This window comes from Euprymna scolopes, chromosome 32, assembly GCF_053919585.1.
Source record: "Euprymna scolopes isolate OS-2025 chromosome 32, ASM5391958v1, whole genome shotgun sequence".
Taxonomy (NCBI): domain Eukaryota; kingdom Metazoa; phylum Mollusca; class Cephalopoda; order Sepiida; family Sepiolidae; genus Euprymna; species Euprymna scolopes.
Window position 1 is genome coordinate 43,487,773 of NC_136513.1, and position 12,461 is coordinate 43,500,233.

Sequence of the window (12,461 nt, forward strand, 5' to 3'; positions counted from 1 at the left end):
CTGCAAAACATTTTCCCTCTACAATTTTCTATCCGCAGCATCTACTTCAAAGGTTTTTGGGTTCAGGCCTGCATGCTTAAGATTTCTTTCAGCTTGTTCCTGTACCTCAGAAATGGACGACCCACATTTCGATTACCCTCTTTCAGTTTACTGTATGCTAGTTGCTTAGGAAGACGGTTTTCATCCATGCGAACAAGGTGACCAGCCCACCGAAGCTGAGACTTCATCAGGAAGGCCTCAATACTTAAAATGTCGCACCTAGCAAACAATCCCGAGTAAGGGGCCTTGTCTTTCCATGTTAATCCACATATACTGCGAAGGCAACGCTTATGGAATATATCCAGTTGCTCAATCTGCCTACGGTATGGGGTCCAGGCTTCGGATCCATACAGGAGTATCGAAACAATCACTGCACGTTAAACTGAGGTTTTGGTCTTTAGAGTCAAACCTCTTTCATTCCATCACTTGATCCATGATCAAGTGATGCTGACGAATTCACCTTACTTCCGAGATATGCAAAGGATTTAACATACTTTAGAGGCTGTCTATTCACTAAGATTTTTTGAGGCGGTTCCACATATTCTGGTCTCGGAATATTCACACCACCTTGCGGCTTTGATTGGTAGATAACTTCTGTCTTTTTAATACTAATCGTCAAACCAAATGCTTTCGCGGCATTGGAAAACTTGTCAACTAATTCCTGTGCTTCTTCAAATGGCCACGAGTGCAGCATCGTCTGCAAAAAGAAAATCACGAACCATTTTGCTTCTTGTTAGTGTTTTAGCTTTGAATCTTTGATGATTAAAAAGAACCCCGGTAGTTCTAAATTTAAAATGGACACCTTGCGTGTAATCTTTAAAAGCATTCTCGAGCATGATTGAAAAGAAGATGGCAAAGAGCACAGGTGCCATAACACAACCCTGTTTCGTACCGGTTTTTACCTTGAATGGCTCAGAGAACTTTCCGTCTGTTCTTACATGTGCCTCCATATTCTTGTGGAAGGATATTATTACATTTAACATTTTTACAGGGATTCATACATACACATATCTATATAAACACCTATATATATACACACACACACACATATACACATATGCATATATATACACAAACACACATATATACCCACACACACATTTGTATATATATTCATATATATATATACACACACACATATACACACGGTGTCTTTCTTTGTTTTTTGTGTGTATTAATATATTAAAAACTTTTCTCTAGCAAGATACGACTATTTACATTATATATATATACATGGATATATATATACATACACATATTTGTACATATATATACCCACACACACACATATATATAATTTAAATACCAAAGAAACAAAAAAAAAAAAAAAAAAAAAAAAAACGGGCAGGTGAAATTATTAAAAGTTCCTTAAGGCCTTATCGTCTGACCCTCTAAGAGGAAACGTCAGAATGATAAATTAAAAAGTAAGAATCGAGTGAGGAAAGAGGGGAATTTGGTTTCAGTTGGAAGACCAGTGAGAAAAAAAAAAATATATATATATATATAATCTCACTGTTCAGGTTGTTTTAAATCAGTAAATATTTCCAACTGATGTTTCAAAATCTTTTGTCTACACAGGCTAGGTCGAGAGTTATTAATGACTAACGCCTCAATGATATTGAGATGATAGTTCGACCTAGCACTGTATAAAACAGAAAACCAACCATCGGAATATTGATCAGAACACCTATTTATACTAATCAGGTGATTACCGATGGCGGACTCATGAGCTTGGGAGTGCCCGGATGTTCTCGAAACCTGGTGTAGTCGAATATCCCGAGGGATGTGTTGGGATATTCTCATTTCCAATCTTTGGGATGTCTTGCCAACGTAGTCAGCTCCACACTGACAAACAAATTTATAAACAACAGAATTCTTTTGAATGGTTGGCAAAACATCTTTACGAAAAGAAGAGAAAAAGGTTCGAGTTGTGTAAACTACTCTAAGCATAGTAGCTGGAAAACAACGTTGAGTAGCAGAAGAAATCCTTTTAACAATATGAAGGCCAACAGGACCTAACCATGGTAATTTTAAATAAATGGGACAACGTGATGGACCAATACGTTTAACACTATTAAATGTAGCAATTTTACGTTCAATAGTAGTTTTTATTATATTTATGGGATATCCATTGCTAAGAAAAATATTTGTGATTTCACCAAGTTCCGTATCAAGACGGTTTGGTGAACAAATCATAAGTGCACGATGTGTAAGAGCGCTAATGAGGTTTATTTTTCTAGACTGAGGGGCAAAGGAAAACCAATTAAGATAGAGCCCTGTAAATGTAGGCACTCCCAAGCTCATGAGTCCGCCATCGGTAATCACCTGATTAGTATAAATGGGTGTTCTGACCAATATTCCGATGGGTGGTTTTCTGTTTTCTACAGTGCTAGGTCGAACTATCATCTCAATATCATTGAGGCGTTAGTCATTAATAACTCTCGACCTAGCCTGTGTAGACAAAAGATTTTGAAACATCAGTTGGAAATATTTACTGATTTAAAACCACCTGAACAGTGAGATTATATATTTTTTTTCTCACTGGTCTTCCGACTGAAACCATTCCCCTCTTTCCTCACTCGATTCTTAGTTTTTAATTTATCATTCTGACGTTTCCTCTTAGAGGGTCAGACGATAAGGCCTTAAGGAAATTTTAATAATTTCACCTGCCCGTTTTTTTTTTGTTTTGTTTCTTTGGTATTTAAATTAAATTATGTTTCCTGTGAAATTTCTCCTTCCATTTTGCTGTACCAAGAATTTACTTATATATATATATGCGGGGTGACCAAAAAACCGGCCCGTGACACTTTATGTGATATCTCCATTATTTATTGATCGATTGCCCTTATTTTACAGGACATGGCAGAATCAACGACCGTGAGTACACCAAGACCCCAGTGAGAGCTGGGCAAAGAATACACTGTGTTAAATTTTACTACAAGACAAGCTTTTTTAAGAAACCCAAGGACAGTTTCATGCGTCAGTTCGAATGTGAAAAGGCTCCATTCAAAAGCAGAATTCAGAACTGTGTGGACCACTTCGAGAAGTAAGGGACCGTGGAGAACCTCAACGCTGCCAGAGAAAACCGTCCAAGCCATTCGGGACGTCCCAAGAGGCGAACAGCCGAGGTGGTCGAAAGAGTGAGAGAGTCTCTCCAGCAGTGTCCGAAACGCTCTGTGCGTAAGCGAAATCAGTCCCTCGGTATGTCCCGTGAGACTTGCAGGAGAGTGCTGGTGAACGATATCAGGGCTTACCCATGTCTACGAACGTGCGTAGACATTTTGTAAACATTGTTTTTAAAAAATAAAAAATAATACTTCTATTATGTTTTAAACGACTGTAATAGTTTATTTTGGAAGTATATTTCATAAAGAAAATTGACAACCCACTTTAAAAACAGAAATTACGAGTTTTATATATTTTATTCGCAGTTTTTTGTTGACTCTTCTGGCGGCCATGTTGTAAGCCCTAACGGTATTTTTGGAGATTACCCTAATAAAGATGAGAATAATAGTCCGAAATAAAAAATAAATTAATATAGAAATGGTCTTATATGTTGGGTCCCCCCTCCCATATTACTTTGATTGCAGTATCTGCCGGAACAGATACATGTTAAATTACTTTGCATCCCGGGTGTTGGCGATGAGGGCGCCGTAACTAACCATTTTCTCTATTTAAAAAGAGAACTAGAACTTTGTTATATATGGGTCGCGGAATCGCATTGCGAAAGATTTAGCTAATTTGCATATTCTTTTAAACATTCATTTTATTTAATTCCCTATTAGTTTTTTTTTTATGGAATGATCTTTAACTATTATGTGTAATTTATAGTCATGCAGATATTCATGATCTATATTTGCGTAAAAATATTATAGTAAACCAAACTTATTCTATCTCATGTTTAAAATTTTCCTACCAAACTCCCGTCAGTTTTTGATCTACAGATATGGAACTTAATATATAGGGTATTCGAACCCATGCGAAACTGAGTTTTAACTGGAGAAAATCAGTAAATGTGAAAATTTAAAAAGAATGAAATTTGCCAGGTGATGGTCGGACGACAGCATTACGAGTATGCATGCGTAACGTAATAGCTATTGGTTCATGTTTTCATTTTTAGTCTTGCAAGCAGGTCTTCATAATTCAGGTATTAACGCTAAAGAAAAAAAAGTCGTAAGCTACACGTTTTGGTTTCGATTTTCTGGTGGCGCACAAGTTTTAACTTTTCAAAATCAACGCAATTTGCAAAAGTTTAAATACGTGTACAAACATCTCGCTGATCAACTTCCGGTCACCGGTTTGACAGGATCCCAAATAGTAACCCTTACGTTGCAAATGGCAATATGCTGCGTTTGGGATGGGCAAGGCGTTGTGAGCTTTTGTCAAATCGGAAGTCGATTCGAGCCAATTTTCCCCAGGTTTTACTCAAGAAAAACAGCTCAGCCTGATAGTGAAGCCAATGAAGATTTGATAAGCAGAAAAAAAAGTCCCTAAAAGTAGAATACTTAAAACATTTCACTTTTATTTAATAAATTGTGACTTTTACCGTTAAGGTCTGCATTTCAGATTCATAGAAATAAGATTTCAGGTTATTTCTTTACTTCTAATCTTAATTAAAAATTAAGATATCGTAATCCTAAGTTAAAGACGTTGACGATCGTTGTATCGAGAATTATTCGCTCTATAATCGGAACAACGAGGATTTCAGGTGTTATTCATCTAGCAATAAAAACATCACTTCGGAACAGAACACTAAAAACTGTATTAAACAAGTAGAAACGTCTGAGCTCTTTAATCACGCAGTTCAATACATTGCACTTCGTTTAATGCGATCAGTTAAGATTTGTTAAAACAAATGTAAGTTTTGGCCGTCATTTTGGATAGCTACGTAAACACCGCCGATACGAAGTTAAAATTTTAACTAATGCAGTGCTTAACGTGACGGTCGGTTGGTTGTTTTTTTATACGGCATATCAACCCTTTTCGGGTTATTTAATGGCGAATCCAAAGATTGGAAGAAAAATTTTTAAGAGAATATATTTGTTTTCAAATCAGTTTCTATTTAACCCATAGTTGGGACCCTAACAGGTACTACCACTCCGGGTCAGAGTGGACCTGGGAGCAATGGTAATTGAAGGGTGGCTCCATACTCCCCAAAGCCCGCAAGCTGGGGCCTCACCATTGGATATAGTTTAAGGTCATATTCAGGACCTTAATGTGACGGAGTATAAAAAAAAAAAAAAAAAAAGAAAAGAAAACTGGAGACTGAACAATCTTGGATTAAGGACTGCGTTTGATTTTCTTTTAAGCGAAATCAAGTTCGTGGGGAACCTGGTCGGGAAAGAAAGCATACAAGAAAAACCTGCCATTTTTGTTAGAAAAGTTAAGTGGGGGAAAAAAAACGTTTGACGTGTCAAGTTGTTTAATCTCAAACTTGAAGTTCGGATTTCAAACGGGGTGAATCGCTAAGTGTAGAATACTTGAATAATTTTCAAGTTTATTTAAAACGAATTGTAACTTTAATGGATGCATTTCATAGTTATAAGAATAAGACTTCGAATTATTTTTACTTTTAATAATAATCTAAATTAAGATTTAGTAGTTCGACGTAAAAGACGTGTACGATCATTGCATTAACTGTTTCTGCAATATGAACAACGAGACTTTAGGACGTTTCTCATACTACAGTAAAAACTATTATGCGATCAGTTGAAATTTGTGAAGACATAGTTGTAGTCGCCATTTTTGGATAGCTACCTGATATCTATCCTGCTAAAATTTACCAACTGCAGTGCTTAACGTGAACAAGTAAAAATTCAGTATTTTTTTTAAACTGCTAAAAAGAATTACGAAGTCTAAAGAACTGCGTATGTTTGATTTCTAAGTTCATGGGAATCTGGACGGGAAAAGAGTCGTGCAAAGCTATCAAGAAATGCCTTTCAGTTACAAAGGTAAAAATGGAGTTTTAAATTTAAAATTTGATGACATGTCAAGTTGTTCAATTTGAAACTTATTTTTAAAAATTCTTAAATTGTTTTTAGACGGTTATGCTTCAACAAGGTTCTAAGATTCTTGTGCAAAAGTTTTTTTTTAGACGATATCTTTGATTATGCGAAAACCGTTGGTACTGATAAACCAAGATTTCTGAAATTTGGTGTTTAATGCGATTTACAGAAAACATGGATGTAAGTTATGCGGTGGATTGCAAACGGTGAAAATTAAATTCTCAAACAAATATTTTATAAAGGTAAAAATCCAGATTAGAGTTTCGTTACAATCGGGATGTAGGATAAATTTTAAAATACTGCTTTTAATTAAAGTTGCATGAAAAAATAAAAAAGACGGTTCGTTAAGACTTTCGGGTGGGATCGGTAAAGAAAAAAGTTGGACAATTCTTTCGTAAAGATTTCTCAGTAAAGCTAAGAGCATAGAATAGGCGAAGTTAAAAATCTGAAGGCTTTAAACAGTTGTAAAATGTCAAGTAGTTAACAAATTTCAATTGTTTTAGTTTTTCGAGTGCAACAAATCTTGGATTCTCTTGCTCAGCACCATCATTAAAGCCAACCTCGCTATAACAAGTTCCTCGCGTAATTTTTTATTACTTTCTCTTAAATCAATCGTGGCTCTATACGCTGTCAGCAGCTCAATAGCGGTCATTCCTGTAACGTTCACGTCATAGATAGCAGCCACATTTCCACAGCCATCGTAGTGATTACTATAAGCATTGCTATCTACATAAGCTCCACCCGGCGGATCAACGGCATAACCGTATTCAATATAATACTTCAGAGCAGCTCGTTTCACATCTACGACACTAGGGCCAAGACGAAAGTACTGGATCAAGACACACAGGTCTGCAGAGTCGTAATCTGCAAAGGTTAGGTAGCAGTAAGGAATTCGTTGGTCATTGGCGTCGAACATTATAACATTTTCGATGGTGCCGTACTTGGAGAAAACCTCAAAAACAGAATCCTCGCGTACCGTTTCATGCAATCCATTAATGCATAATTCTCTGCTTCGTATAGTTTCCTCGAGAGTGCCAGAGGGCATAGCCCTCCTTGTGTATACCTCCTTGCCATCAATTTTGTGCGGCCGGTGTAATTGAGCCTCGTTTAATTGTTTAGCTGTCTGGTAGGTGAGAAAACCGCATCCATAGTTAACGCCTTTAACTGGATTCATTATGATCTCGCATTTGACGACTTGGCCCCATTTTTCGAAATAGGTGCGAAGGCTTTCTTCTGTGGTTTTATAATTCAGTTTACCGATGAATAATCGGCAGAATTTCTCTTGGTTGGAGTCGTCGTTATGGTACTCTGTGTTATCGACCATCCTTTTTACTGTGCTTTTCCCGCGGTCCGTATGCGTGTTATCTCACTTTGCCTAGTAGCTGTTAACGTTCTGTTTCTTATATAGGAATTGGGGGTGGGGGGGGGGGAATAGCCACACCTTCTCGGCGCATTAATACTTTCCTTTTCACGGAAGTAGAAATACACCCGAACGGTTAAATAACGCCGACCTACATGCTCTTCTTATACTTTTATATTATTTAATTGGACCCCAAATGAGTTTCTGATAGTATATAATACCAGGCACTAAATAATTACTTTTCTATTATTTAATTCTTTGAAAGAACAAAAATCTTGTATTTGAAATGAAGATTGAAAATTTGTATTATTTGGATTATTCGGACTACTTTCCTTATCTTGGATGTTATTTTTACAACGTTTCTTGTCGAACTCGGGAATCTTTCAAAAAATTCGGTAATCTGCACGGGATTTCGAACAGAACGTTAAATCTACTAAATTTAAAATTAGGAAAAAAAAAGCAAAAAAAAGAAACATCGAAAAGCCGTAATATGCGGAGAGTATGAAAAGTTGGTTATGGCTGACCACATATGTATGGAAATGGGAAACCGTCTAACCTTATGGAACGAAGTGAAAATTATAGACAGAGAAGAACGTTAGAGGGAAAAACGACACAAGAGAAATTTTCTGATAGATTTCCGAGTTCCATAGAAACATTCCCGAATTCGACAAAATACACCTGAGGAAGGTCGGAGGTTATATCGACCGAAACGTTGTGAAAATAACACTCAAGATGAGAACAGTAGTCGGATGAATATGAATAATACGAAAAAAAAAACTCATTTTTAATCGACTTGTTCAATTTATAGATTGGTTTTCTGCGTTGCTATGTAAGTTTGATTTTAGCCAAGAAGTAACTGCTTATCAAGGCTCAAAAAACATTCGCGGATACGAATTACGAGATTGTCAGTTGACGATGAACGACATTTTGAGAGGAGCTGGGAGTTAAGGTCAGTCCTAGAATATTATTAAAACAGAGAGTGTCCTAGATATCAACTAGGACAAAGCGAGAATTCGAGCGTTGGAAGTAAAAAAAGACACAAATGATCTTTGAGTTGATATTTCTCAAGGATTTCTTTCACCACGCGTCAAAATTATTTATATTTTTGAAAAAAAATTCTCGATTTAAGATTTTCATATTTAAAAAAAAAAAAAAAAAAAAAAAAAAAAAAGTATTTTTTTTTATATAGGCATCACCAATTATCAAGGCCAAGAGGCCACTTGAGGATAAGGGTTAAAGAGTGTACAGTAGAAATTGGACAATATAGTAACTGCTAGTAATGGAGATTCGGTAAATTTGTTAACTTATATGGAACGGCTCATCAAAAACTTGTTTACGTTAGACTTGAAGACAACCATATTGTAGTCAGCTGGAAAGCAGGAAAACGGAAGACAATTCCATAGGCGTGCAGTTCTAAGAAAGAAGCTTTGATCATGGAATCTACGTTTAGGTTTAGGCACAGATAAAGAGTGGAGGAAATTAGTGATAGTGCTTTTTGCTAGACGGGTGTTTCTTGTGAAAGGTTGGCGAGGGGGGGCATAGAATGGAGCTCAGCCAAGCACTTGCCATGAAAATAACGATAAAGCAGAGACAAACTTGCAACATCTCTTCTGTGAGAAAGAGGTTGTAGGGAAGAGAAAAGGACATCCCCCACAAGGCTACAAAGTCTATTTTAAATTCTATCAAGTCAGGACAAGTCGTTTCTAGCAGCTCCTGCCCAGATGTACTATAGAGGTTCTGCAATATTGTGAAATTATCGGCGCCCCCCTCACTCCGTCAAAATTTTATAAAATGGGGGAGAAAAAAAGAAAAAGTATAACAAAAAGTGAGAAAAAGATGAAATAAGATTATCAGGAAAAAAAAGTATAGGAAATAGGATTGGTGGAAAAACAATGGATAGGAAGTTGTTCACAAAGGAAGACAAAAGAAAGCTGAAATATGATTGTGGGCGATGCTTGCAACAATATGGTTAGTTAGATTCCGGTCACTTTCAGGAGTGACATTAAGATTTGCGGCAGTTTATGATGATAAGGAACAGTTGAAGAAAATTTTCGACAGAGGCGACGGATTTTCACAAAATTGGTATTGTTTTGAAGCTCGTCCGAAAATATAGCTAAAAACATTAATTCCTTCACCCTCAACTGGGTACTTTTCTACAGAAAGGGGTCGTATTTTTTCGCCGATATTTTCGAAAGTCATCCCCACTTTTTGATTGATTAGCCCTAATTCAAACCTTCGCCATTTCCGGTTTGGCGATGGACGCAACGGCAAAGACGTTACGTTTTTTTTTTCATAATCTTTTTTCCTTCACGGTACGGTTTTGAGCCTGCTTGCCTACTACAACTTTTCTTTTGCGCAACACACACCTCCAAACACCCGGGCAACACCGGGCACTCAGGCTAGTCTATAATATAAATCTCACTTGTCTGTTTCAAGGTATGTATGTCTGCCTAAAACGTTCGACAGAGACGACGGATTTTCACGAAATTTGTGTCGTTTTTAAGCTCTACCCTTCGGTCAACAAATATCGAAAAATTGGCTATAAACTTCACGCTCAACTAGGCACATTTCTACAGGGAGAGGTCGCTTTTTTCGTCGATATTTTCGAAAGTCATACCCTCTTTTCGATTGACTAGCCTTAATTTAGACCTTCGCCACTTCCGGTTTTGCGATGGACGCAACAGCAAAGACGTCACGTTTTTTGTTGGTTTTTTTTTCACTTTTTTCCCCTCCTGCACTGTATGGGTTCGAGCCTGCCTGCTTCCTACCACATTTTTTTTTTGCTGAGTATACACCTCCAAACAATCGGGCAATGCCGGGCACCCAGGCTAGTACTACAAAAGAGCCGACTTGGAAGCTATCAGAGAGCATATCAGAAATTCTCCAGTGACCAATATCTTCTCTCTTCCTACTGAACAGTGTGTTAATGAAACAACTGAATGGTGCAAAGCGGACATTGAAACACATGTCCTCGTACGGAAGTATTATAGCAAGCCCCACTCACCCTCATGGTTCACTACAGATTATATAGCTACCATTCCACAAAGACAGCATGCACACCGCCGATTCGTACGTCATAAGTCAAATACAAATAGGAAAAAATTCCAGATATCATGGTAAAAGAGAAATAGCCTCATCCAAAAGAAATGCTGAAGGGAACACATAAAATCGCAGAAAATAGGAACTCGTAATTTCTGGAAAATTTATAATAGTATAGTGAATAAAGGGCAAATAGTAATTCCCTCCGCTATCCAATAACCAGAAGGTTGCATGCACAGCAGTCGAGAAGGCGGAACTGCTTGCCCGACGATTCGCCTCCAACTCCACCAAACAACTCCTTCCCAAATTTCCCTATGTGGACGGAAACCAAAATTGATGATCTAAAAATCACCCCTTCTCATGCCTGCGATATTATAAAAAAAACTTACCTCCAAAGCGTGTGGACCTAATCTCATCCCTGCTATACTAGTCAAGAAATGCTCAGCTGAGCTAGCCACCGTACATTCCAAACTCTACAACAAATGCCTTGCTGAATCTTGCTTCTCTAATAGCTGGAAGATGGCCTCTGTGGTACCAGTGCACAAGTATTCTGGCCAATGCACTGATCCTCTCAATTATCGCCGTATCAGTCTCCTCCCCCTCTTTGCTAAAATTTTTGAAACGCTAACCAATCAAGCATTACTTCACCACCTTGCAAAAGCTAATCTTCTTTTTGGCAAAGAGTACGAATTTAGGCAACGTCGTTTTACTGCAGATATTTTAAGTTATCTCTGAACGTATATACTATGCACTGGATAAGGCAGGCGAAGCCAGGGCTGTAGTCCTTGTATTATCCAATGCCTTTGACAAAGTCTGGCATGAAGGGCTGCTAATGAAAATTAAATCTTATGGTATAACTGGACGAATACTAAATATAATTAGATCCTTCTTAGACAATAGGACCAGGTTGTCATTGATGGACGGTCATCGAAGCAACATAACCCTAACCCAACAGTCCGTCCGGGGTCGATCATTGGTCCACTATTATTTGTGATATTCATCAATGACCTCCCTGATAATATTGTGTTCGAGATGGGTATATTTGTTGATAATACAACGCTTTATAACATGCATGAGGGAAGAACGGATGTATACAAATCCAAGACAATGTCTGAATCCTTAGAAAATAACCTTCAGGCCGTAGTGGAATGGGGCAAACAGTATGAATTTAGGTAACGTTATTCTACTGCAGATATTTTAACAGTCATCTCTGAACGCATATACCATGCACTGGAAAAGGCGAGCGAAGTCAGGGCTGTATATCGAAGAGCTTTAACGACATGAAGAGTTGCTAATGAAAATTAAATCATACGGTATAACTGGACAAATCCTAAATATAATTAGATTCTTTCTTGGATAATAGGGACATCCAGGATGTCATCGATGGATGTTCATCCAAGCAAAATAACATTGTGAGAGTGCCTCAGAGGGCGATCCTTGGACCACTCCTATTCCTGATATTAATCAATAACCTCTCCGATTATATTGTGTCCGAGATGGGTATATTTGCTGGTGATACAACGCTCTATAACATGCAGCAGAGAAGAATTAGTGTACATTAATCTAAGACAGTGGCAGAATCCTTGAAAAATGACCTCCACACCATAGTGTCAATGGATGGTAATATTTAATGCTAGTAAGATTAAGCTGCTTTCCTTTAACAATTAGAACAAGCGTCTCCAACCATCAATATCCATGACAAATAACTCCCTATCTGAGAATTCTTCCATCAAACTTCTCGGCTTAACATTTATAGGCAATATTAACTGGAACAATAGATGCACCACGCCAGATGTGGCAACAATACTCCATGGATGGGCAAATGGTGGCCTTGTAGAAGTACAGGATACTTTCAGGAGTGAGTAGTCTTCTCGTTTGATAGAGGGAACCCAACTTCTTTGCAACAGCTTTCGTAATGTCCTCAGTGTATTTGGTTCAGTTTTGATTTCCTTGATCTAAGGGGGATAACTCCATTTTATTATGAGATTCGTTTATTTCTTTCTAAATTCTCTGAAACC

At 37.5% G+C, this 12,461-nt stretch overlaps 1 protein-coding gene across 1 annotated transcript; it reads right to left on the minus strand.

Annotated features, from left to right (window-relative positions):
- Window positions 1–5,274: 5,274 nt before the first annotated feature.
- On the minus strand, window positions 5,275–7,433 carry LOC145256311 (heterogeneous nuclear ribonucleoprotein A1, A2/B1 homolog). Its single transcript, XM_080115039.1, has one exon. The coding sequence runs from the start codon at window positions 7,366–7,368 to the stop codon at window positions 6,544–6,546; it is 825 nt and encodes a 274-aa protein (XP_079971165.1). The 5' UTR covers window positions 7,369–7,433; the 3' UTR covers window positions 5,275–6,543.
- Between the last annotated feature and the right edge of the window lie 5,028 nt (window positions 7,434–12,461).

Coding starts and splice junctions, on each gene's coding strand:
- LOC145256311 (XM_080115039.1), bottom strand. CDS start 7,368: ATGGTCGATAACACAGAGTACCATAACGACGACTCCAACCAAGAGAAA.